Source organism: Solea senegalensis, unplaced genomic scaffold (genome assembly GCF_019176455.1).
Source record: "Solea senegalensis isolate Sse05_10M unplaced genomic scaffold, IFAPA_SoseM_1 scf7180000013113, whole genome shotgun sequence".
Classification (NCBI taxonomy): Eukaryota; Metazoa; Chordata; class Actinopteri; order Pleuronectiformes; family Soleidae; genus Solea; species Solea senegalensis.
The window spans coordinates 200,976-228,663 of record NW_025320758.1 but is presented as its reverse complement, the minus strand read 5'-3'; the positions used below and the strand labels follow the sequence as shown (position 1 = coordinate 228,663).

At 42.5% G+C, this 27,688-nt stretch overlaps 1 protein-coding gene across 5 annotated transcripts; it reads right to left on the bottom strand.

The window, feature by feature from the left end:
* Positions 1-423: 423 nt before the first annotated feature.
* pals2b (protein associated with LIN7 2, MAGUK p55 family member b) lies at positions 424-27,688 on the bottom strand. 5 transcript variants are annotated; one of them, XM_044015250.1, is made up of 14 exons: positions 27,583-27,647; positions 20,377-20,429; positions 17,477-17,728; positions 11,206-11,327; positions 10,406-10,558; positions 8,108-8,260; positions 7,659-7,886; positions 5,892-6,023; positions 5,708-5,804; positions 4,466-4,534; positions 4,210-4,371; positions 3,781-3,983; positions 3,492-3,620; positions 424-1,728 (listed from the first exon to the last, which is right to left on the bottom strand). In XM_044015250.1, the coding sequence occupies exons 3-14, from the start codon at positions 17,607-17,609 to the stop codon at positions 1,552-1,554; spliced, it is 1,758 nt and encodes a 585-aa protein (XP_043871185.1). In that variant the 5' UTR covers positions 17,610-17,728; positions 20,377-20,429; positions 27,583-27,647; the 3' UTR covers positions 424-1,551. The 5 variants fall into 5 exon arrangements, with proteins under 5 accessions (XP_043871185.1, XP_043871186.1, XP_043871189.1 ...); XM_044015251.1 differs by having other exon boundaries at positions 11,224-11,327; XM_044015254.1 differs by lacking the exon at positions 17,477-17,728.

Below are 27,688 nucleotides of genomic sequence, written 5' to 3'. Positions count from 1 at the left end.
ACCCATGAGTTCAGTTTAACAACAAACTGGACCACAGATGCAAATTAGCTATTCAGCTAACTCTGGTATAGACCTGGTTCTGTACATGGTCCCTGTCAACTAAACCAATAAACAAATAATAATGGATGTAGTGACAAATCAGTCCTGATTTTAGCCACACTGCTGGGTGCGGGCGAAGACCTGTTTTGTTTCAAGGTGGATGAACTGGTGATGTAATTATTTAAAAACTTAAATGGCAAAAAAAAATGGGCATACATGATCAGTAAACCCAATGCACTTTGCCCTTATCAAGACTCACCAACACCATAACAAGCAATTAATGTGTAAAGAAACACACAAGATAATCAGGATAAATGATCAGATTGGCTCCTACAACAACAACAACAATAATAATAATAATCCACAAATTATAACCAAGCCTTGTGAGGTTTAATAAACTTTATTCATCATTACCTTGTTGATATAAATGTAGAAGCAAATCTGTGGAACATGACGTTGATGTCGGGCTGTTCATGATGTCAGGAATGTAAAATGTCACAAAGACGAGACGCAAGATCTTTTTCAGAAACTCGTGAAATGTCCTGCTCAAACATTTAGTGGTTGTAGAATTTTATCCAAAATCCATCCATTATGTTTAAGTATAAATTTATATTGCAGCCCGCAGTTAACCTACCAACCAGATGTAATAGTGGTAAATGTCATGGTTTATTTTGGAGTATGACCCGGGCTTTGGCGAACAGTACTGCAGCACTGGAGATGAGGAACACACTCACATTTAGACGACATGAACAAACGTTTGTGGATGCAGACGTTAACAACGTTGATCACACTCCAGACGACAGCCTCACATCGAGGGGAATAAAAGTAAAAATAAAAAAAAAATCATGGTGTGTGACACAACACAACACTATAATTCACCACACGGATGGAAAAACTACTGTAACAAAACGGTTTCACGTTTGAAAAAGTACACGATCGGGTGTTGAGGAGTTTGAGTGCAGACATAAATCAGAGCTACACGGTTGCTCAAACATGGCAATGATGTTTGACACTGACAGGTTTTCTTGGACACAGACTGCTGAGAAATCATTGGCCTTCATTGTCTTCACAGTGGAGCTCGGGGTGGTGATCGTAAATCCCGGGTCTGCGCGCGGGAAAAAAAGGAAGACTGACACGAACACGCGCTACAAAATAAGACGGAAACTACTACAACAATAAATTAATGCAAAAATAGGGCCCACGTATGGGACCAGATTTTTTTTTTTCTTTTTCAGTTTCCATTCTCACTGGAATTCCACATTGAATAGAAAGATCTTTCATAAAAAGTTATAAAATAAATAATCACTCTTTCCCTTTTCAGTTTTGAGTAGAAAAAAAGTTGCAAGCCGTGTAGGCCTAAGAAGAGAGAGAGCAATTAGAAGGAGACTTTTTTTTTTGTTTGTTTTGTTATTTGTGTTATCTTTTTTTGCAGAAGGATCTTCGCCACTCTTCTCCTCTTCTTTGGCCTTTGTGGTCAGAAGCACACAGACATGCTGGAGGCTCAGTCGCTCCTCAGTACACCCAGTTCACGGGGACCCACTGGGGTTCACTGCACAGTTTGACCACAGCAGCCTGTAACATCTCAAAGGCCTTGTCCAGGTTGTCGTTGACGATGGTCAGGTCAAAGTAGTGGCTGTACGCCCGCTGGATGCGGGCGCTCTCGTCCACCGTCTTCCGCAGATCTACGTCCTGCGAACACATAAAGGACGGGTGAGTTCTGGAAACGTATTGTATATATTCAGGGTCTTGAAAGTCTTAAAAGTCTGGAATTTTGTGTGAAAGTCTTGGAAATATCTGGACAAAAAAAGACTACATTTTGCACACGTTTGTGAAATAAATGCACTTTTGGGATTTCCATATGTTTTTAAAAAGTAATAAGTGAGTGAACTTTATTTATGTAGTTCTTTTCATAATAAAGAATCATAATAAAATACTACACCGAGGGAAATTGCAAGGAAAAATAAGCACATACTCTAAAATGTTTTGTCAGTTAAACTTCAACTTACTGTGAATTATACATTAATTAATTCATTCATTCATCCATTCATTTATTTATGCTTTTATTAAAATGTGAGAAAGTAGGCACACATGTATAAAAAAGGTCTTGAAAAACCTGTTTTCTGTTATGAAAGAATCTGGCATTCTTAGATAAAATGTCATGTTGACATGAGTTATATTGTTTCTCTTCATGTCGGCCAAACAACGGCAGAATAAAAACATCAACATCAACAACAACAACATCAACAACAAAAATCACCAGCTGTAGTGTTTAAAAAGTTATATGCTGCAACCTTCAACACACACAACCAACAAAAAGGATGATAGATTAAATCCAGAAGGAGGCAGTGTTACGTAACATTATGGACACCAGCTGCCATAAAACACAAGAAGAAGAGTATTTCAGAAACGCTCTCATCCCATCCAACTGTAGTGAAGAATACTTTTATCATTAAGTGCCTGATAAGTAACTATTAATAAAACAGAAAACAACACGTTTTCCTGAAATTGTTTGGAGATGTTCCATACATTTCCATCATTCAAACAGCAGGGAAATCTGTGGAAAATTCCCAGCGAGAAAGTGACTGAGTGTCGTGTCGTGCCTCCTGCCTGCTCCACCCAGCAGGTGCCATCGCTTGCCTGAATGTTCTAGACATCTCTCATCCTGCTGCGTTGTACATGTGCGAACAGCAAACACCTGGACCCAATCCTTAAGCATTCAAAATAGATTGTGAGACTTAAACACTATTCAGACGGGGGATTAGTTACATGGGGAGGTGGAGTAATGTGTGTAATATTAATTGCTAAATTCGCACAGGGTAAGAAATCTCAAAACTACCACCAACTAAGTGGGAGGATTACATCGGTTTTACGCACTGCCGTCACCTCCTGTCGCCATGCGTGTGTGATGCTGTTTCCTGATATCACAGACGCAGACACACACACGTCATGCTCTGTCACATCCATAACACGGGAATTAACCATACAACAGTTGGATACGGTCAAATTAACATTAACATTAACAGATTAGACAACTGGTTGATTTTATTGGCAATTTATTAACCACAAAGCTTAAGCCTACTACATAGCGAGGTGCTGCCTCAAGTGACAAGTGTTTTCAACCTTGTTTTGGTTGAGAATGATGCTCATTGTATGCCAAAAACACCCAAGGTTTGCCACAGACTTGTCTGACTGCCTAGTGCAAAACTGTATGTGCCTCAATGCTTTAACATTTACTGCTGGTCTATCTATGCTGGTTTAGTATTACCTGGACCTTTTTTACCTGAGGTGAAAGTCGACGTAATCTTTACTTAGAAACTCAAGGTAACTCTGGTAATAATTGCTTTTCACCACCTCTCCATGTAAAGCTAATCCCGTCCAAACAGGGCTTTAGTGTGTGTTATGTACAGATACAGTGTTGTTTGCGGTGCGTGAAGAAATGAGCGTGAACTTACTGTTAGCTGCTTTGTTGTGATGCCTGCGTCCACCACAGCTTTGTGCATGGCCTTGAGGGTGTCGAAATCTGGTGCTGCTACGAAAACCACGTAAGGCATGAACTCAGCTGTTTTCAGTACCTTCAGAGCCTGGATATATACACACACACACACACACACACACACACACACACACACACACACACACACACACACACAGGAGGAGGAGACGTCACAGTCAAAATAAACGAGTACTTCGGTAAAACTAGCCCTATACTAACATTTGCTGTCCCCTAACAGTGTCTCTTACCTGTGGGTTGACGTCCAGGATGCAGGTACGTCCGGTGGCCACCACTTCATGGATGGAATCGATCTTGGTGCCGTACAGGTTGCCGTCGTACTCGCCGTGCTCCAGGAAGCGCCCGGCCTTCACGTCCACCTCCATCTCTGTCCGGCTTGTGAAGTGGTAAGAGTTACCGTCCAGTTCTTCATCGCGGGCTCGTCGTGAAGTGTCTGACAGAAGGAAACGTTTGATTGGACGTTTGTTAAACTGAACACATATATATATATATATATATATGTATATATATATATATATATATATATTTATATATATATATATATATATGTATATATATATATATATATGTATATATATATATATATATGTATATATATATATATATGTATATATATACATAAAATAATATATAAAAAATCAAACTTAACAGAAACGTACATGGTATAGTGGTGCCAAAACGTGTTGGCTGAAGCACCATGAGTCGGTTCTTGAGGCTGCGTCGGCCCACGCCCTGAGCGCCGATCAGAACCAGCGTCTTCCTCTGGAACGGTGGCACTTTTGCCACTTCCTCATAGATCTGCAGCTCGTGTCGGTCAAACTCTGTTTAAACACAGACACGCAACAATGAGCCAAACGCAAAAAAAGACGTCGTCGAGGACGTGAGCTCAAGAGTCGGCGCGTTGGGTTTTCTGACCTGCGTTCTTTGCCGTCAGGTACATCATCTTCTTCTTCTTTTTACCAGCTATTGTGCCACAAAGGATGCCTACAAAACATGACTCAGCATTTATTTATTTATTTCCTCATATAAAAACAAGTGCAACATAACCTCCATGAGCATATAAAGGACAATTACCTTAAAAAAAAAAACCTGAACTTTGACACTCTCCTATTTTAACAGCATGAAAATACTTTTGTAATAGAATTGGCATTAATTCTATTGCCAAATACAGTGGTATTATTGTGGTAATCCACAGATTATATATAGATTAATCTATGACTATAGGCAAGTTACAGAGTCAGACCTCCACATGTAAATGTTTTTGCATTTTTATTACTGAGCTATTACTTGGTAGCAACAAGGCAGTATTCTCCTAAAATGACTGTCCCTATTACCATACAGTAAAGTGTTGTTATAAAAACATAACATTCTATATTACTATGGCTGGTGTTTTTGTGCAGTTACACATTTGGCCAAAAGAGGGCAGGTGTGGACCGCTTATCCACTTCCCAGGCGTTTTCACCATCAATCACGTCTCAGTGGTAAAAGCAATAGAGAAGTGAAAGAGGTCTGGCAGCAGACAAACCTAAAGCCAATCCATCTTTTCAACATCGGCAACGTTTACGAGAGAAAATGGAGGATTCTTAGAGTTCAGCCTCAACCACAGCACAAATTATGTTGTGTGGGTCAGGTCACTGTTTATGACATTTCCTGGCACAAACAAACACTGACCTTGTCAGGACCAGTAGGTCCTCATGAAGAACAAAACCTGGTCCTAATGAGGCAGAACCTCATTTCTGAGGAAGTGGTTAAGTTATAGTTGAGGTTAAGAATGAGGCTTTGGTTAGGCTGTCCAAATGAATGTACTGTAGGGTAATGTGAGACCGTAAAAAGATAGCTGTGTCAACTCTGTGTGTGTTGTATGAGTATCTTTGTGAGGACCAAAAAACTTACAGTATATACCATAAGGAGGACATTTTGGCTGGTGCTCACATTCTGACAGCCCTAAAATGGCTTTTTCAGGGTTAAGACCTGGTTTTAGCGTTAGAATTAGGTTTAAGTTAGGGTTCGGGTAAAGGTTAGGCACTTAGTAATGATGGTTAAGTTTAAGGGGCTAGGGAATGTATTATGTCTATGAATGGCCTCACTATAAATGCTATATAAGTGACACGTACATGTGCGCGTGTAAAATCCACAGAAATGCTTGCAGCTTCTTACCTGACCCATCAAAGTCTCGAGGGACAAACGCTTTCCTCTTCTCCTCCAAGAACTGACTGGGTATCAGTCCTGTGGCCCCGCCCACCACATGACAAGCCTACAGCAGATTACAGATCAGTTTGGACTTCAGTCTTAAAAAAACAAAATACACATAAAGAAAACAAATGAGTGGATGAAATCCCACCTGCCACCAGTTGAGATCCTCCCTGTTGACGATCTGAAGGATGTCGCCTTTCTTGAAGCCCATCCCCGCCTCCCGACACGGGATCAGGTTGTCACTGTCTGGGTTGTAGTCAAAGTAAGGCCTCACGTACACCTGTGAAGAACACAGTTGTGAGGGGCCAAATCTGGCAGTCTTCAAATAAACAAAAATGTGGTTAAAGTGGTTTGTGGACTAACACACACAAACACACACAGACACAACACAAACTAGAAAAACAATGTAGCTGCAGCTCAGCAGGCTGCCTCACACACCGACACAGTCACAGCAGCTCATTCACACTCATTATGTCCTCGTGTCCCACACTGTACCCGGCGCAGCTGCTCACGCTGCACCAACACGGGGGACTTTTGCCAGGAAGGGTAAGTGCTCTGGCTGATGCATTTGATTAAACAAGCAACCAGAGGAAGCAATAAAACAAGCCAGTTAAGTATACTGTGCAGCGCACACAGAGCAGGATGTGATGCTGCAGCATTGAACTGCTGCTCATTCAGTGAGCGCCAAACAAACATCTCTGAGTTTATTCCTGTTTGTTGACCGAGAGTCTCTGGAGCCATAACTGCTCAAAAATGTTGTGGCGCTCACGCGTACGAGAAAATAACTGCAAGTATCACAAATAACTGTACTTTCCATGTGAGGGGACATGTGTTTACAGGAAGCCTGTGTGTGTGTGTATACTTATATTTGTTACCTCTTTAGGACCTTTTCCTGACATAAACACTGACCTTGTGAGGACCATAAACTGGTCCTAATGAGGAAGAACCTCATTTCTGAGGGACTAGTTTAACTTTAGTGCTAAGGCTGGAATTGTGGTCAGGTTAAGGTTAGTGTTAGGCTGTAACTGGTTATGGTTAAGGATAACTCTGATTTGACTGTCCAAATGAATGGAAGTCAATGCAGTGTCCTTAGAAGAAGAGCTGTGTTCTTGTATTTGTGGCTTTGTGAGGATCAATAATCATATAAACCAGGGGTGTCAAACTAATTTTAGTTCAGGGGCCACATCCAGCACAATTTGATCTCGAGAGGGCCGGATCAGTAAAATAATAGCAAAGTAACTTAAGAACTCCAAATTTACTGTCTTACTTACTTATCTTGAACTGAAAAATATAGTATTTCACATTGTGATTAGATTCTTGTCACATATTCATCCTGTGGGCCGGATTGGACCAACAGGTGGGCCGGTTCTGGCCCGTGGGCCGTACATTTGACAGAGTGAGGACATTTTGGCTGGTCCTCACATCTTTAAAGGGCCTTTTGCGGGTTAAGGCCTGGTTAGGGTAAAGGTTAGGAGTCCTCACTATGAATGAAGCGCAAAAATGTGTGTGTGTACTTGAATTTGTTACATCTTGACAAAAACACTGTAGTTCTCATGGAGACCCAAACCTGGTCCTAATGTGGCAGAACTGAAGTTATGGTTATGGTTCAGGATAACACTTTGGTTTGGCTGTCCAAATGAATTGAAGTCAATGCAGTGTCCTAAGGAGAACAGCTGTACAAATCTGTGTGTGTGTGTGCGTCCAAGAGACAGAAATTGCTAGTGTGACCTAGATAGCATGTGTAGTGTTATTAATAGGGCTCCAAAGGTTCACATTCCTGCACGGGGGTTTGTGGGAAGGCTGTCGGACAGATCACCAGCTCTGTGATGGTGCCCCAACATCTGCCAGTCATTACATAAGTGTGTGTGTGTGTGTGTGTGTACTTTGGGATCACGTCCTTTGGGTGCTTGTGTACCTGAGGAGGTGCCGGAGCATCCCGGTAGCTCGGGAGAATCTTCAGTGTGATGCCTCCGCTGCAGTCTTTGAGCATCTCCTGCAGCTCGGTGGGGTTGTTGCCAACGTCCTTGCCGTTCACTTCCTTTATGATGTCGCCCACGTGCAGCAGGCCCTGCCTGTCAATCATGCCGCCGTGCAGAATTCTGGCAATGACTAGGTCGTCTTTCTCCACGCGAAAGGTCACACCCTGAGAGGAGGACGAGCGAAGAAGAAGAAGAAGGAGGAGTAGTAGGTTTGGACTCAGCAATGTGGAGTTACAGACAGTACATGCAATGTTTCCTTCCCCCTTCATCCACTGTCCCACTTATTCACTCACTTGGTAATTCATGTACTCAACCACTCCCTTCCAACTCTGCGCACACACACACACACACACACACACGCAGATCATTTCAGCTCTCTGCTCACCAGCGGCTCTCCAGCCTTCTTTCGGATGCCAATCATGCGCACAGCATCCGCCTGCATCAGAGCACTGTTCACGGCCGCGTCATTGGTCATCTCAGCTGGGGGCGGGACGTCGTAGCATTTTGAGGCCACTGTGTCATGCGCCTCCAAAAGAGACTGAGAGAGGGACATGATGCGAGTTTAGAACTAAAATGTTGGATAATTAAATATGACATTGTTGTTTTATAGTCAAATAATTAAAAAAAACAATCTGGTTTCTTCAAACACTTGTTAATCTGAGAAACACTTCACTAATCTGAGGCAAAACACTGAATATTAATCATGTGCTGCAGTGTGTGTGTGTATAAGCATTCTATCGATATATGTAGTGAACCTGTGTTATATATCTCACTTTGGACTCAGTGGTGCTTCATGTATCACAATTAATACAGAGTTGAGTAGAATAACACGGTCGGATACAAAGAGAGAGAGAAATATTTGGCATTATTATATAAAATATGATAAAATTGCACAGCTAAACGCTTAAGACACAACTCACACCCAAACTATGTCTGTGTTTTATTTAGGATGCCGACAGAGGATGATTTTAAGCAGCCTACAATTTTAAATAAGACATTTAAATAAATAACAAGAAAATAATAGTAATACACATACATTGTGTGCTCTGTATTGACTGCCAGAGCACACAACGGTACATAAAAGCTCATGGGTCAGTCAGTATTCTGTGCACTCCTCTCAGTACACACACACTGCTCATAAATAGAATAGTTGTTCTTCCCGTCCTGTAACTTTCCCTTTCAGGATTCAAACGGCAAAAAAAACACTTGTTTCACATTCACTGAAACATTGATTTTGCTTTTGATCGCAGACGCACAGAATCTGCAAATATGATACCTCGACTGTTTGAGCAGTCGCTTCAGGTTCCTACAGTGTGACAATGACGAGTGTGAACTATGTACGAGCGATGCACCGTGTTTTCCGCTTATAAATGGGTGCTGCCATTGTCACCTGAGGTCACAGTGGACGTGATACACACAAATATAAACCCTGACTAGCTGTGTGAGGTAATCCTGGTCCTGTGAAGCCCACTGCCCTGCAAGTTTTAGATGTTTCCCTGCTCCAACACACCTGACTCAAATGGGCAGCTCGTCATCAAGAAGCCTGATAACGAGCCACTTATTTGAATCAGATGTGTTGGAGCAGGGAAACATGCAGGGCACTGAGTCCCCTGGGACCAGGGTCAAGATACACTGAGGTACAGTCTGCAGACTGCAGATGGTTGAATGGAGAAGTGTCTTCTGGGATATTTTTCCCCATAAATAAATAATGTGAACACAAAAACATTTTGTACTATGAACTTCCTCCATGGTATTCTCCGGGTTCTCCGGATGACAGATTTACAGATTTCTAAATTGACCGCAGATGTGAGTGTGAGTGGATGGTCATTTGTCTCTATGTGGCCAGAACTGTCCAGGATGTGACCCCGCCTGTTGACCTATGTTATCTGAGATTGCCCTCATGTGGAGGATAAATCACAGCAGCAAATTATAACTTTAAATTAAAAAAAATAATGAATGAATTAGTTACATAACAAAAAGTAACAAAATACATTTATTACATTATTTCTTGGTTGACTTGAGTGTCCTTGAAGTGGCCTTCATCCAAAACTGCCTCTCTACATTTAAAATACTGTATCTTGTTGACCACTAATCATGGAAAAGAAACATTTTTATCAACTCAATGAGTATGTGGTATAATAAACTGAAAGTCTCTCCATGTCATCTCTCTCTCTCTCTCTCTCTCTCCCTCTCTCTCTCTCTCAGTAGGTCACAAGGGTCTTATCCTCCAGCTTACACCGACGAACGGCTGTGATTGGTTCAGAGGCGTCGCTAACTCCTATTGGTGCAGCCTGTGAAAAGCCTTGTGTATAGAGGTTAGTGTCCTGCTGGTGGGATCTAAAACATCAGCTCTGTATCTACAGTAAAAACATGACACCTGTGTCACAAGCTAAACATTAACTACCGAGTCCCTCTTGTACTAACATTCGCAGCATTGGCTCACGACAGAATCTCCAGTGCTCATTTTGCAAGAAAAGTGTTACAGGCTGATAATTATAGGTAGATTCAATTAATATTCATTTATAATGATGTTTAGTGATATTTAACACAAAGAATGTGTAATAAAATGAGTTTTCAAATGTGCACCACTTCCCCATTTGAGTTAATATTTAATCCACTAGCAGCCACGTTTTATCACCAGAACAAAGATTTAATGTACAAGCTTTTGATATTGTTTTCTCACCTGGAAGTGTGGCTCCTGCAGGATCTTGGACAGTTCAGTGGCGCTGTCATCTTTGACCTTGAGATTGCTGATGTCGCCCAGGATCTCTGTCACCAGCTCCACGTTGTTGTCCTGCACCGCCTCCAGCTTCACCTCCTCCTGCTGCTCCTGAGCCTGTCGGAGAGACGGGAGAGCTCAGAGAGTCGAGTTTTCAACTTACGGATGTAAGGAGTGTTGTTGTGAACTAAAGCTATGATTGCCGACAGCATGTAGGATTCTACGCGTAGCTTGGAGTTATTCCATTCACCCTCTTCATTTCACTGCATGTTTTACTCTGCATCTCTGTGCACGTGACAAAAGTCCTGATTTGTTTTCTGCTGTATGAGCAGGTCTCCGTCTGTCTGTTAAAATGTCTATTTGTTTACATTCAGTCATCTGCCATCCCTACATGTTCCGTCTCCGCAGGGCGCAGCTGATGCTGGAGAAAAAAAAATGACAACAGCCTGTCATGCAGGAGCACAGTGGATTTCAAACGGCAGTGGAGGTGTGTTGTGTGAGAGGGAGAGGGAATACATGCGCCGACAGAAAAACTACGACACACTAGGATACTACATCGCTGTGTTACTCACACCATGTGTGCATTTGTGTAGTAAGTGTTCTCCGTGAGTGAAAGCCTTACTGTACCTCGGCACCTGTGTCACAGCAAGCCAAGCACTGCAGGGTGCAGGGGGTGGAGGGCTTTGGTGCTGGCTAGCGCGTTAGTCCGCTCACTGCTGCTTGCCGCGCATATATATATATCTATCTATATGTGTGTGTGCTACCTTTGGCAGGGTTCGTACAATGGGACTTTCCATGATGCCGCGCAGGAAGAGCAGGTCGATGTCTTTGGCCCCCGTGGTGGCGTTGGGCAGCTCACCCACATTATCCAAAACCTGCTGCATTGCTGCACGGACGGGTTCGACAGATAAAGACACGGACACAGACGGAAAAAAGAAAAGAAACAGGAGATAAGAGGAGTTAGTCGTGCCTGAAAGTCATACAAAGCATAAACACAAAACAGTGAACTGAGATGCTGCAGCAGATAGAGAGAGGAGGAGTCAGTGAGATTGAGCAAATCTGACACAGGATCATGTATAAAACTGCATAATTAACAAAATAGCACATGGCTGGCTTTGTTGCATCACAGCCAGAAGGTCACCAGTTTGGATCCCGCATGATCTCCGGGTTCTCTGGTTTCCTCACACAGTCCAAAAACACGCAGAGGTGAATTGAAAACTCTAAATTGACATTAACGTGTGAACGTGAGAGTGAAGGGTTGTTCGTCTCTGTGCCCTGTGTTGGCTGAATATGCTTTTTTAGAAAATGAACCAGCAGTGACAAGGACATCAGATACTAAATTACAAACCAAAATGAGGTCATATATTACTGAAAAGGTGGCAGCACACTATAAAACTATGATGACTAATGCAGATGACTACATCGATATATATATAAATATATATATATATATATATACTGTATATATATATTTATATATATATATGAAAATATATATATATACTGTATATATATATATATATATATATATATATATATATATATATATATATATATATATATATATATATATATATATATGTATATATATATATATATATATATATATATATATATATATATATATATATACACACATGTATACAAATATACAAATAAAATGTAATAATATTATGTCCACTATCTATAATGTTCTTCTCCACTACAGGTTTATTAAACCATGGTATATAAAAGAAGTGGGAGGACATTTTTCATATTTCAGAGAAGAAGAAATATGTCAGGCACAATTGCGACTAGTTTATGTGCAGAGTGAAAAGTCTGCGAGACCGTTCATAAACAACATCAGGGAAGTGGCAGCAGAGACTATGTGGGATCAATGTCGCCAGTCAATTCCATATCTTCTGTCAGGTGATTGTTATTTATTGACAAGAGATTCATAAACATATTAATAATGCATGCGGAGCCGACGCGCCCTTCAGATGTGATTCTATGTGGGGGCGACATCTCATATGAAACGCTTCGGGGGCAGCAAGTAAAAAAAAGGCAGTCGCGAGGAAGTAAATGAAATCAGAGCTACACTCCGAGTGCTGATGAATGAATAACAACATTATTTTAAAAGTCTTCCGCAGTCCACCAAAAATCTGCAACTCAATTCTAGTCAACTCGACACACACAGTTTCTCTGGTCCTCCTGAAAGCCACTGCTCCACATACCCACCAGATTATGAGACATGTCTCAGTGTGAATTAAGGAAATAATACATGTTTGAGTATTTGTGATAAATTAATAATATGTATTTGTTAATCTTAAGATAATTTTCAGCTTAATTACAAAACTGCAAATTTTTGATATTTTTAATGACTTTCTTTTACTCCCAAAGTTGTCGTTTCATCACAAAAGTCAGTCAACGGAAGAAAAATTGATATGCATGAGGTGGAATGAACACATTAAACCCAAAGGTCAGACTTAAAACTGGATATTTATTTGATCTAAAAGCTCTCTAGGTCCTCGCCAATCCCCATTCGCATCCATCTGCTCTTATGAGCTCAGTTTATAAACCATTTATCAAACAATCTCAAATAAGCTACGTAACAATATGTGAAATGAACACGTTACAACATTACCGACTCATTATCTGCATTATCTAAGATTAGAGCTCTGCAGAGTTTTGTACTCACAGATGGAGAGAGAGAGAGGTGAAGACTGAAGGTATCAACCAGGTAACGCCTTAATGCCAGGGTCTCAAAGCCCATGTAAGCCTGTTTAAGACACTTTAAGCCCTGGGAATGTGTGTCTTTTTATATATGTGTGTGTGTGTGTGTCGCTCTCTTTCTCCCTCTCTCTGTCATTATACACTAATGTGGGTGTTTATGTCCAGTCAGCGTTCACTCCCATGATTTCCACTCTGTGACCCTGACTCATGCTCTTTATGTCATAATGTAAAGTCATAAGTCGTGGACGGTGAATGCCAAATTGCTGACAGTCTAGGAAATGCAAATTATGTAATATTAAACTTTTTTTTTATGGTGTTTTATATGTGCACTGTTGACATGTCCGTCGTTCATTTACCAAAGTGAACATTAACAAACTGTTTCATTATGGAAGCTTAAATCTTCAGTTCTACTTTTTCTGGTTTGCAGCACAAACAAATTGAGTTTGACGGTTTCATTTAAGAACCATCGCTCATCCATTCATCCTACATGCAGACAGAAGGCAGCTGTACAATGAGAAAGGAAAAAGAATACAGAGCTTTCACTGCAGCCTGATCAGCACAGTGTACAGACAGACTCTATAAACAGCCGACTCCATGCAAGAGCAAACCTTAAATATTTATGATCTGCTTTTCAAAAAAAGGACAAAAACGGGAGGATGACGGGTGTGGAGGGAGGGGGGGGGCTGGGATTTACAAACTGCACTGCAGAGTCTTGGACCCGTTTATTCAAGAAGCAGAATACTTACTGTATGTATGACTCAGGATATTCCGTTTCTGGAACGACTACACACAATCTTTGAGAGACGAGCGGTGACCGTGAAGGCCTTCAGCATTAAAACAGCAGCAGCATGGTTGCAGTGCTCGCTCGCTCGCTCAGTCACACACTCAGTCACTCACTGTCTAAAAAGTCATCCAACATCAAATGTGACCTCTTTATGATACTTAAAGCTGCAGTTTGTTGATTTGTTTTGTGTCTCTGTTTGATCTTTGTGAACAGGAAGAATATGTGTAAGCTGCTTCCCTCCATCTGAAAATGGGGATGTCAAGCAATACTATCAGACCTGACTGAGGGAGGATTTGTGAATATGCAGCAGCAGAGCACACTGGTGGGATGGAGGTGAGAAGCATTTATCCTGTTTTTGAGCAGTAGAATTCACTTCTGAAAGTTTTCATGGGTGCGTCTTTGGTCTTGTTTAAACTGCAGCCCAAATTGGATTGTTATACAAACTGTATGTAGCTTGTTGGGTTTTTTTTTTGGCAATCTTTACAGCTAATGTTTTTACAGCTATTTGTCCAAAGTATAAACAACATACAAAGGTGGTTTTGAATGCGATTCTGATCGGATATTTGTAGATCCGTTTCGGTGTTATAAAGTAACAGATAAGTACAGATACTTTGTTTCTGTACTTAAGTACAAAATCTGTACTTTATTATTTATATTTCTAGCAATTTTTACTTTTACTCCACTACATTTCCCCTAACTGTCTTTGTTACTTTTTACTACCAAGTAAAATCAGAAGAAGAAGAGTTGCTTTTCTAGTCTTGAGCTGCTTTACACTAAAGTTTTGCCATTCACACATTCACAGGCTTCAACATGGGGTTCAAGGACACATATAGACTAGCAGAGCCAGGAGTTGAACCCACAGCCTTCCAGTTGAAAGGCAACTCGCCCTACCACTGAACTACCATGTCTCAATCCTAACTTTTACTTCTAAAAGTACATTTTATATCAGAAAATTACTTTTGATACTGAAGTACAGTAAATGTCATATACTTCAACTTAAGTAATATTATAAAAAGTGACTTCAACATCTACCTTTGTTTCCAGGGTCAATGTGGACAGTTAGTCAGGAAGATCAGATTCTGATTGGATATGCTTACAAATCAGATTTGGGCTGTAGTCCAACAATTTTGTAGTCGTCTAACTTTAGTTGCGCAATGTTGCTGTCGCCTCCATCGGTCTACATAAATCATACCACTTCCTGTGTCCCCAGCTGACATGAGGTGTAAACACAGCAGTCGTGTAGAGGCTTAATCAAGATTGCGTGAACTCCGCCGATCATTGTTTTGAATATCACGGACATTTGTTTACATTTAAAAGTTGTGCACTACTGTTTTACAATGCCATCGCATATCTGATGTTCTTGCTCTTCTTCATCTCTCTGCTGACAAACTTCACCTCATCGTGTCACTGTGTCCTCACCCACAGGAATTTTTGCTCACCCGTCCACCACTACCCTGCCACGTGTACTTGTATGTACATGACTCATCCCCACAAGCCTCCTACCTCCAGTCTCTATAATCCTCTGAAATATGGTGAGGCGATACAACCACCTACAGCCTTGAGCTAAGCCTGACCTGAAGAAGTTGTAAAAGCTAAGAGATTAGAGAACTGAGCATTCTGCATTAGATGGTATCTTTCTTTTTTTTTTGCTCCGGCTGGTTCATTCATCTTCATGATGAATCATCCTCCTGCATACTGGATAGTGTGTCTCCACTGCCTCTGTGTGTATGTGTGTGTGTGTGCACACCTACCAGCACTGTGCGGTGTGAATGCCAATGTAGAGACTCCGTAAGAATTCCTAACTCTGTTTGTCAAGCATTGTGGAACAGTCTTGCATTCTTATTTTTCCACTCCTGAGAGTGAGATCACACAGGAACATCTTGACTGACACTGAAGTACATCACTCATAACAAACATAGGGTTGTATGCTGTGGTGTGTGTGTGTGTGTTTTTAAGAACTACAGGGAAAATACTCTCACAGCAAAAGCTCAAAACAAGAGTGGGATTCTCATCCTGGATGTGTCTGCGACTGCAGTGTAGAAGTTTTTTTACATATAGAAAGAAAAAAATTACCATGCACTGAGTAGGAGTGGGTAAAAATATTGATTTTGTTCTTCCTCGTGCAATACAATCATTGATACACCAGGGCAAATATAGATATTTTAATTGATAAATTAAGACGCTTTAAAGTAAACAGTCCCTGCCAGTATCACTCGCCGGGCGTCACTACCTCACGTCTCCTCACAGTGGCGCTGCTCAAATGCAGAAGTTACGTGGCTGGATAATGGACAATGGTGGAGCAAGCTACTTTAAGAGATGCTCCATCCATGTTCAATACAATGGACTTTATGCACTTTGTTCTCTATGTTGTGAATAAATAGAGAAATCCTGCACATTTAACTTTTCTTCGGATGTTTTGTTTTCCTCACCTGATGTATCGCGATATGATTGTCACAGAATTGTTGTATCGTGATATTATTGGTATTGTGGACATGCATCACGTATCTTAACGCATCGTGAGGTACCCTGTGATTCCCACCCCTCAAACTGAGTTAACTGTAAAACCTGCACACAATAAATAATGTAACCTATTGTATGTGATGAGATTAGGCCAGTTCGAAAAAAGGTCATGAAACACAGTTTAAATATAAAGAAAAAATCTTTCGAATAGTTTGGTTAAAAACGAACAAGCAAGACGGCTAAATATGATGAATCAACAATGTAAATAGTTAATAGTACATTTCTAGAACAACATGTTAAACAGCTTGTTAATAAATAATTCTATTAGCTACATAAAGTAACGTTGAAATTGTTTTAAAAATTACAATTTCAAATTGTAATTTGTTAAAAATTACAAGACAATCAAGGACCTTTTCTGCATGCAGTTTGCATGTTCTCCCTGTGTGTGTGTGTGTGTGTGTGTGTGTGTGTGGGGGGTTCTCCAGTTTCCTCCCACAGTCCAAACACATGCAGATTGTGGATTAGGCAAATTGGACACTGTAAATTGACTTTAAGTTGTTTCTCTCTATGTGGCCCTGTTATGGACGAGTGACCTGTCCAGGGTGTACGTGTCAGCTGTGATTGGCACCAGTGCCCCTCATGTGGAGGATAAAGTGGTAGAAGATGGATGGACATTGAAGCAATAACTCCATTATTAAATCAATGCCATGTCATAATCTTAGCATAAAATATCATATCAGATACTACACGTGTCAGTTTGAACTAAAAGTCTGACGGGGATGAAAGATTTGCCGCATGTGGTAATATTTAACACAAACATGAAAAGTCTGCGGACAGTTTAAATATGCAGTAATGTTCAAAATAAATTCAGTTTAACACCTGGATCATGATAGACGGCGCCAACAAAGTGGAACTGCCCCAAAGAATCATCTGACAATCTTGCGTCACTTGAGAGAAGCTACCTTGCCTTTGTACATTTTTTATAAAAACCCTCCATCAACCTTCAACATTTCAGAGCACCGGCACTACAGCATCTCTCTGAATATCAAAATAACTTTGCCTGCTCCTTCTTTCCTCACCTCCAGACGCATCTGCTCCCTGGGTGGACTGCTCAGCCGGGGGCCACTCCGCGCCGGGCTGTCTCGGCGCTGTCACCTCCTCCTTCTCCTCCCGTACCCCATTGGGACAGGCATCCTCCATAGCTGTGACCATCACCAAGCCCTCCTTTTCCTCTGCTTACTGCCACAAGTATGCTAAGACTAACCACGAGTTAACCACCAGCAGTTCTGCAACTATGTCTTCTGTCCTTCAATCTTCTTATGGCCTCCTCTCTAAAAAAAAATACCCTCAAAAAAGACAACACACACACACATACACACACACACACACACACACACACACACACACACACACAGAGACAGAGAAAATAGAAAGGAGAAAGAGAGTTTGTGAGAATGTTACAGAGAATGAAACACAACAAAACAATGAGATTAAGTTGGTGAAGTGGAGAGAGGTGAGGAGTTTTAAGATGAAGGAGCTGATGCGATGACGAGCTCAGAGAAAAGAGGTACAGAGCTGGACTGCAAACACAGATGCGGACATGTGTTCGGTGCTTGTCAGTCCCCACCCTCCTCGCTGGCTTTAATACCTTCCCTCCCTCACTCTCCCTCCCCTTTTGATAACGTACACACATAATCCCACGGTTCTCCCCCTGCTGTTGCCTCAGTAGCCCCTTCCTGTGTTTCCCGCGAACCCACTCAAAGTTGAATTGCCCCTCACGCACACATTAACATACACACCAAAATGACCAAGTGTCATTATGTAACTGATCTTATTCAAGTGTTACTGACCCCGCATTCTCATTCGTGCCCTGCTTCTTCTATTTTTTTCCTCTCCTTCACACTGTTCAGGGTTTGGACGTCCCACTGTTTGCTGCAGCGGCGTGCACAAACTCAGCGTGAGCCGATCGCGCTCGTACGTATTCTCTCAGCAGTCGTCCACCTCCTTAAAAGCACCATGTGTCGGCCTAGTGGGAGCTCCTCATCCCGTTTCTTGTTGATTCAGTGGAGTTAAGGTGCTGACGGGATTATTTCTGTGGGACTACACTATCCAGAACCTGAGCACTTTTTGGGCAAACTACTTGATGCAGTACTGCGTGTACTACAGTACTGTGTTTTCGTTTGTAAATAAAATCTCCCCAATGCCTCATTTGATACGACAGCTGCCCTCTATATATAGAGTAAGGATGGTGATTTTACATCAAGTGTTTCGGTGGAACATTTATCTAGTTCATCTAGATCTAAATACATTTTTTTCCAGCACACCTGACGCTGCTGCAAATATTATATTTGCTCTGCAAATATTGGCCCATGAACCTGAAAATGACATTCTGTCCACATTGTTGGTGCTAGAATATGAAAGGTTATTTTGCAGGATCACCAGGTATAACAATGTACAAAACAAAAGACTCAATCAAACTGTGTGACAGTGACAGTTGCTTGATAAATGTGAATTGTGACCAGCGGATAACACTAAAAGAAAAGCCAGGATTTATCCATCCATCCATCTTGTACCGCTTTATCCTCCACATGAGGGTCGTAGTTCACTGGAGCCTATCCCAGCTGACATAGGGCACAAGGCGGGGTGCACCCTGTGTCCATCACAGGGACACACACTCCATCCACTCTCACACTCTCACCTATGATCAATTTAGAGTGTCCAATTTGCCTAATCTCCAAATCTGCGTATTTTTGGACTGTGGGTTGTGCCAGGATTGATCCTCATGGGGGAAATGAACAGTTGTACAATGGCAGTCCAGCCAAATGTTGTTAGAACATTTCTATCTTAACTTAAAGATAAAAAAAGTGACTTAGAGGCGAACATTGTCACACTTAAACAGCCAGTGAACCACTTACACCACTAAAAATATAACAAGAATACTACAATATAACACAATTGCCACAAAATTTAAGCAGAATGCATCTACTGTAAAAACACGTCCCAGTGCTGACAACAATCTAAAAATGTCTCCTCCCATCCAACACGAAACAGGCTCCGCCCCAAAGCACCCAGTGTGTGTGAGGAGTAGATCTGGAGGCTTTTTAATCCACTACATCCCCCCCACACCTCCATCCTCGACATGACCAGTTCACCCCTCCCCCACAATGGGACGTGAGGGGTTTTAATCTGACCATGATGGCATGGGATTATACAATCTCTCTCTCTCTCTCATCATATCTGGTGCTTGAGTATTTCTGCATGTCTAACATCACTGGTTAGATGATGATGATGATGATGATGAAATGTCCTACAGCAGCACAAACAAACCACTATTGTACTTTTTTGGGCATCAGTACAAAGCTACTAAAGGGAGTTCCCCGTTTATATTAAGAAAATAAGAGTTGATTTCACACAGGGTTTGACTTAGGAAGAGCAGCAGTGCGAGAAGAAAACAAGGCATCATGGGAAGTCAGTCCAATTTGGTCAATAATCAGTACATTTCAACTGAAATAATTGGGTTATTATTCATCAGCAACAAGCCCATTTCAGTATGCAAATTGCATGCATTAAAAGGCAGAAGACGCAATGCCCTGCCTGATTCAACGACGTCTGACAAATACACAAGTCTCTCCCTGCACTGACAAAAAAGTAATATAGTGTCTACTGCCAGTCACAGTCATGCTAGATTCTTTCTTATATAGAAACCTTGAAACTTCTGTTTCACTGGGCGAGATTAATATGAGCGCCGGCCTTCGAGCACAGCGAATGTTTTATTCACCTTTAATTCCCAAGAACAGCTGGAAACCCAGCTTCTATCCTGTGTTCTTAAAATATTTGATTTCTTATGAGCAGTGTTGAGCAGCAAAAACAAAACACAGCCACTGAACGGACAGAACTATGTCAGCATGCAGGAAACATTTTCCGACACGTCTGCGGTGTGTTTGCACAGAGGAAGAGGCAAGAAAGAGACTGTGTTTACCTGCGCCGGTCGGTGTAGTCCAACACCAGCCCTACTGGCTACTCATCAGTCAACTGTGAAAAGGGGAAGAGGGAGAGAAGGACGTGTGAAACATTGCAAGGCTCACACACATGAGGCATGAACATTCAGTTCTACATTCCTGCACACTAGTTCTAACCATTCCTCACACATTTGCTTTATTTCTTTTTTTTCTCCCCCCCCCTGAGGTTTATCTGCTTCATCTGTCTGCGCCACCCCGGAGTCTTGCAGGGGAGTCGAGGAGTTTTAGAGGACTGAGGCTGCTGTTGGTTCAGTGATGAATACAGTCATCAGGGTGATTCATTCTCCTCAGCCATTAAAGGATGCATCATCAGCTGGCCCTGTGCCATCGACATAGTAAATGCTAGGCTCTGGAGGCGGTACACGCTCGTTCACAAAAAGAGTTCTCATTTTCATTCTTGTATCAATCTGCTTTTCTTGTTAGGTGTTACCAGCTGTGATGGCTAATTGTCAGCGTAAAGGTCCAGTCTGTAAGAAATGATGTGCTCACACCTGCCTTTTCCAAGCATGTCATGGAACTACGGTGGCCTCTGCATACCAGAAAGAATGAAGTAAGTAGTTTGCATAGTAAGCTTTTACACTTACTTAATACACTTAAACAAAGATTGGAAGTGTATTAAAATGCTGCCAATAAACCCTTCTCACTGTGAACACTCAATACCTTTAAAGCTAAGTAATGTCATCTTTCGTCTAACCTTGTGCAGACAAATAGCCTAACATCACAAGCAGAGAGAAATGGCTCCTTATTAGACAAAGTGTTGTGTGGGATACTTGATCATTTACGGCCAGGTTATACTTTCCATGTCCTTATATCTGCAGGCATCTGCTGGGGTTCATGTGATGTAAATTCTGCCCATTTGCAAAGTGGTAAGCAAGGACTCTATGCAGACAGACATGAGCACACCTATGGTTTTCCAGTTCAGTGAGTCACTCACTCTTTTTTAGGTGACACAACAAAGAAGACTAACCATGGAAACTCAGATCACAGGCCAAAAACTCTAGTTCAATCTGTCATGTAAACACATTAGTCTGACTACAATCAAGCCTGTCATAGTCAGACTAATGTACCTGGATAATGTGATTGACATTAGTAACTCCAGATCCAGACAGTAAGGACTCCCTGCTAAATCTCCTGCCCCTGTATGGGAACTACAGTACGAGGTCTGGCAGCACTTAACCCATACATGCATCATGAGAAAAACGCAAGCCAGAAATAACCAAATAAATAAATAAATAACGAAATGATGTGTGACTACAAACAAGTGAGAGCTGCTCTTACACAGCACGCAGCAAAAGATTATCACTCCTACGCTTCATTTAGATTTTCTTGCCCCAGGCGGGAGAAGAAAAGCAACCATTGTCCAACCAGTGGCACAAGCTCCACCTGCTCAGTCAAGAGTGCAAAACCAGCTGTTCAATGTGAGAATATTCCTTCGACTTCACGTCAGGAGGAACACACACTGTCCACTTTCGCTCTGACCTTAACATCCGAGGTCATACCAACATGTACCATACGATCCGAGCATTTACCGGATTAGGTTTGGCAAAGTGCCACACAGGGCTGTTTGCACCCGTGATGCCACACCTAATTGGTCCTTTAATGTATGAACAGAAGGGAGAGGAAGAGAACGAGTGATGGGTGGATTCAATATGCAACGCAGATTAGAGTCAGGCTCGGCAGCCTCATTAGAAGTGAAGGATATCCTCTGGAAGAATGTTAATGGAGCCAAAGCCACCAGGGCAATTCCTTACCAAGTCATCCGCACCACGGAGCAGGAACTGAGCCAATTAAAAGGTCCAAAGCAGAGGGAGGAGCCAAAAAATAGCCAAATCTTGATTTTAGGGGAATATATAAAAAAAGGCTTAAAACAAAAGGGAGATTTTCAGGAGGTAAGATTTAGAATGTGGGATTGACAAAAGGCGCATTAAAGCTCACAAAGGAGAAGACAAAAGAGAACGAGCAGTGGAGAAGTGAAGAACGAGCAGTGGGAAAAGAAAGAGTCTTGAGAAAGGAAAGTGATGTGAGTGGAGGAACTGAACAATAGATTTGTTTTCTAATTTAAAATCCCATTTTGAAAAAATGCAATTAACAAGTCAGACAGGCTGCAAACTAAAAAATAATGTGCCTCACACGTGTTGATCACAGTTCACATCTTAAAAGATCTCGTCACACAACTGAATAACGAGGAATTAGCACACTGATGGTGTCGCGTGGTAACGCTCCGTCACATTTTAATCATAAATAAAGTCAAAAGTGAACTAATGCTTGACTTAAAACAAATTATATCGCAAATAGAACGGCAACTGCAACGTCTGTCGGAAAAAGCACGAGTCCTTCAGCACTACGGAGAGGTCGGCTGAACTTTTATCTACCACACTCTGTCCAGAAACTCTCAGGTACCTATAGTTGCATGAGAAAGAAAACAGGAGTTTACACATGCGTTTATTTTCATTCAAAAGCAAGGATGTCTCAAGGATGCCAGGTAATATACTGTAGGTGGATGTGTCTCACACTGAGCACACACTGAACATCAGACTTTCCCGATGTCCTACTGTCTTCATCACTGTCCACTCCTGTTTCCTCCTTCTGGGCTGGAGTTAACATCTCAGGAAATTGTCATTTCGTCTGGACTCCCAGCTGCCACCGAATGCAAAGCACAGCTGATGGTGGACAGCTCAAGCTAAGGATTATGGGATGGGTGCATGTCTCACTTTTGTGAGCACGTCTGTGCGAGTGGCGTGCATATGAATGCTACCGAAAGCTCAGGCAGACCTCGGCAGGCTGCGTGGCTCTAATTCCTCCACTCCTAGTCGTGCAAGCTGCGAGTCGGTGCCTCATTGAGCACATTTGTTAGTTTATAGACTTCAATGGAGTGAAACATTTCATCCCTCGGGGTCATGAAACACACAGCCAAGCCCTTACACAGAGCATTCATCTCGGAGGAACCATTCAAATCATGTCCTCTACTCTCCCCCGCACTAAAACACGTTATTGCTCTTCGCCTCGTGAGAGCAGCCGTCACTCTCAGTTCCTCTCAATGACTTGAGAATCACAAAAGCAGTTCAGCCCTTGCGTCACATCATCGGCTGACTCCAGGGGGAGCGGGGAGCAATTAGTAAACTTCCCCCGAGCGCAGAGCTGCAGCATCTCCTCGTGAGACGAGTGCGGTCAAGAACACCGCACAGGAACACGATATTCATGGAAACAGAGTAAACATACTGTGCCCGTACATACAGTAGATGTACGTGTAATGACTCGTCATTAAACCGTCCCCCTTTCACCGACTCCACTCTGTCCTGCCTGTCAGCCAACAGCCTCCAGAAAAAAAGCCTATGTAGGTCAACTCCATGTGCTTTCAGTAAGAGGATTACACTGCGACCCCCAAGATGGTCATCTTAGCAGATCAATATAAGCATCTAAGGCTGGGTAATAATTCAATAACAAATAAATAAATTCCTTTACTACTTTATCCTCTACATGAGGGTCGTAGGGAGCACTGGTGCCAATCCCATCTGACTTAGGTTTACCAGTCCATCACATAGAGACAAACAACCATCCACTCTCGCACTCACACTCACACCACAATTTAGAGGGACCCAACCCTCAAATCTGCATGTTTTTGGACTGTGGGAGGAAACCACAGGAAGGGGAGGGCAACAGTGCTAACCACTACACCAACCGTGTGGCCCAACAACAGTTCAATGCCTATCAATTAGGGGTGGGAAATAATCAATATATGGTGACTCTTTTAGACGACAGTTGACCATTTAAGTATCAGAGTCACATATCAAATTGGCACCAGGTATCACAACACAATGCAATCTCGACGTTCCAATATCAATATAATGATCCCATCTGTCTCCATAGATCTGTGCGACAATCCTGTGCCACTGCAATTTAATGCATTTACCTAAGGGAGATGTGGAACTTGTATAGTATTTTGTGTAAATATCTTTTTTATCATGATATTGGTTTGGAGCTCTATCAGCATCATATTCATCAGAACTGCATTTCAAACCAGTCTGCTACCGTCACAGCCACTAGCGCTGCACCTGCCAAAAGACAACTGATGAAATCAGCTCAGTCTCTGTACCGCAAATGATGAAAACGTGGCTTCATGCCGCCTTCTGCTGACTCACGCGTGCCTCTATTCTCCACCTGCAATCTTAATTACCACCATTTAACCACAGACGCCGTGTGTTACATCAGTGCACTCCACCAAACGTGACCTCATTCCCTCCTTGGTGGTGTGATATTTCAGCTGGTGAGCTTGTCTGTGCTTGGCCGCTCATCTCTGGATGATGCAGTCGCAGGCCGTGAGAAACCCTTTGGCACTGCCCATGCAGTGATGTTAATGATGAGCACCGCGTGACATAATCTAACTCCTCAGCCACTCTCTCGTCAGTGTGAGGGAAGAGGGGACACGTAACGCGACGGGAAAGTTAGAGCAAAGGAGTGATGGACGTGAAGAAAGGGAGCAGGCAAAGAAACGAGGCTCACTGAGGGTTGTTTGAAATATTGGCGAGTTATAAATGCATGCATCTCCTTTCGTAGAAGCAGGGCAACAGTGTGATGTCAGACCGGCTGTAGCTGCTCCAGTTAATACTGCTTGCGAACACGATGACCTTGTATGATCTTTTCCCCACGTGTTACGCCTCATATTTTATGTGGAATTAATACAAAATGAGTGAGGTCTTCCAACAAAAGGCACAGCGTCTCGTGCTACTTGGATTATTTTATTGTCTCTCTGCAGCGCAATAGATGAAATCTGATGAATCAGCACTATAGAGACTGCAGGAAAAAAAAAAGAAATTGGCCAATGGTTTGCCTTCACTTGCCTGGCAGCCATTACGTTGCTCACACACACACAAACAAAAACGCTGTTCCTCTCTGTAATTTAGTTGTGTATTTTGTTGACAGAGACGTAATTAACGTATGATGACTGTTATGGGGCCAGTTAGTGTGTTAGCAGTAGGGCAGGGAGGGTTAATAGTAGGTGTTGTGTTGTTCATGGGAGGTTTGAGTCATAGTGTGTGTGTGTGTGTGTGTGTGTGTTATCTCTGTAGGACTTTTTTTTTATTTGGTATAAACACTAACCTTGTCAGGACCAGTAGTCCTCATTGAGAGCAACCTGGTCCTAATAAGGCAGAATCTCATTTCAGAGGAACTAGTTTAGAGCTAAGATTTTAATTGTGGTTAGGTTAAGGATAGAGTGAGGCATTAACTGTTTATGGTCAAGGTTAGGGATAATTCTATGTCCAAATGAATGAATGGAAGTCAGTGCAGTGTGAAGAATAGCTGTGTGTGTGTGTGTGTGTTTATATGTACCTGGTATTCCTTATGTTATTGGGCCCTGAATCTGTTTATATAGTCACATTATGGGGACTTGTCTTCCTTATACGGACAAAAAATACATTTTAAGGTGAAGGTGTGTTCTAAAGTTAGGCTGAGGTTAAGAGTCAGGGTTAGGATAAGGTCAGTAGTAATTAGGGTTAAGGTTAGAGTAAGTCTCCAGGAAATGAATGTATGTCAATGCAATGTCCTCTGAAGTCATGAAACCCAGTGTGTGTGTGCTTCTCTCGCTCTCTTCTCCTCTCTGTATCATCCCTCTCTTATAGCTGTGTATTAATAATGGAAAAGTGGAAGCTTCAGAGTGTTGGATTCAGTCTCTGAGTGACTCACTCCAAACTCTCATGTGTTCCAATATCAGGAGCACATGTTTGGAAATCCAAGTTTCCCTCTCACCCCGACTTACAGGAAGGAGAATCATGCATGAGAGGGTTAAGAAGTCTAACTCAGTGCCATATCACCAAGCAGAACAATAAAGGTCATCCTGGATCCGGGACTCGGGACATGTAACTGGCTGCCCCTGCCCTGGAACTGTACATTTACTCCGCTGCACTAAACTGTCTCCGTCTCCTTCCCTTCCTCCTTTTGTTCCTCTCATTCGATTTCGACAAATCCGATTAAGGCTTGTTATAAAAATGAGAGGAAGATGGACAGACCCATAAACTCAAGGTGCAACAGGAGGATCCCTAAGGATGTCGCGTATGGACTGTGAGTGCACGGGCTTCCCCCGTCACGTGCAGGAGGCTAAACAGCTTAGAAACCAAATACCAAGTGACACAGGCAGAGGCAAGAAGTCTGTATGTAGTCTGTTATGGCAGTGGTTTTGGTTTTGAGTTTCCACTAAGTGCTCGCACAAAGTGGACCCGACGTCCGTGTTAGTGCATTGTTATTAGATGGTGCACATAGATTCTGTACCTCAGTGGAGGACAAAACATTTAAATCAATATCTGCCAGGCTGTGCAAGGCAAGCCACTGGTGACTCTTCTGCTGTTGTACTGATTGTTTCATTGTACAGCATTGTTTTTATTTGATTTTTAAAGTAACAACAAAATCAGAGGAAGTAATGTGTCTGGTACAAGAGTTGTAATAATCCTCTATTCTCTTTATTTTATGTATCCTTTATTTAGCGTGTGAGTGTCCCATTGAGATACAAGATCTCTTCTTCCAGGGAGTCCTGGTCCAGATAGCAGCACAAACAGAGACAAAACAGTTTCAAACTAACAACAGCTGTAAATGTGTGTGTCTTTCCTCAAACCCACCATCCTTTGCTGGTGGATGTTCACATCATTTCGGGTCTCTAGACATCCTGTCACTACCACATCCCGCAGCTCTCCCCGCGTGTCTCCCCGCAGCCGTGGGTCCACACCACGGCCAAATCCGTGCGCTCGAACCGTGCGTCATACCCGTGCCAAACGCTCGCGCCGTTCACACTGACCAGACAACTGTACCTTCACACCGATTTCGCCACACGTGCGGCCATTTTTTCCCCCCCCCGTTTGCCCATCCAATCTATTGTGGCGTGCGAGTAAAACCCACCCGCCGAATGCTTCCTCGTGATTTGTGGAGGTGTGGGGGACACGGGGTGGGAAAGGACACGCCAGGATCCACGATGTTCGCTCAAAGCGAAGTGGTTTCTGCGTGAATAAATGAAGGCAGAGTGGAGCGGGCTCTGTAGGGGGCAGAGCCTCCTCCTCCTCTGTCAAACTCTACTGCACCTCCAACACAACTAAGTCTCTTTGTCTCGCGTGTTAACGCTCGTGGGGTGAATCAAATCAACATCCCCCACGTTACAACTGTGGCCGCGAGCCGTGACTTACCTGTGAGTCGTGCGTGGGAGTTCTCGCTGGTCCACGGACCGTCCCGGTTGGACATTCAGACCCCCCTCAGCTGTCTGTCCCTGGTCCCGCAGCAGACTACCAGAGA

What these genes read in the sequence shown, in the direction of transcription:
- pals2b (XM_044015250.1), bottom strand. Translation starts at nt 17,609, where the DNA reads ATGGTCACAGCTATGGAGGATGCCTGTCCCAATGGGGTACGGGAGGAG. An exon ending in CCTGACGGCAAAGAACGCAG is followed by an intron (nt 4,372 to 4,465) that starts GTCAGAAAACCC and finishes GTGTTTAAACAG; the next exon opens with AGTTTGACCGACACGAGCTG. An exon ending in TCACAACAAAGCAGCTAACA is followed by an intron (nt 1,729 to 3,491) that starts GTAAGTTCACGC and finishes ATGTGTTCGCAG; the next exon opens with GACGTAGATCTGCGGAAGAC.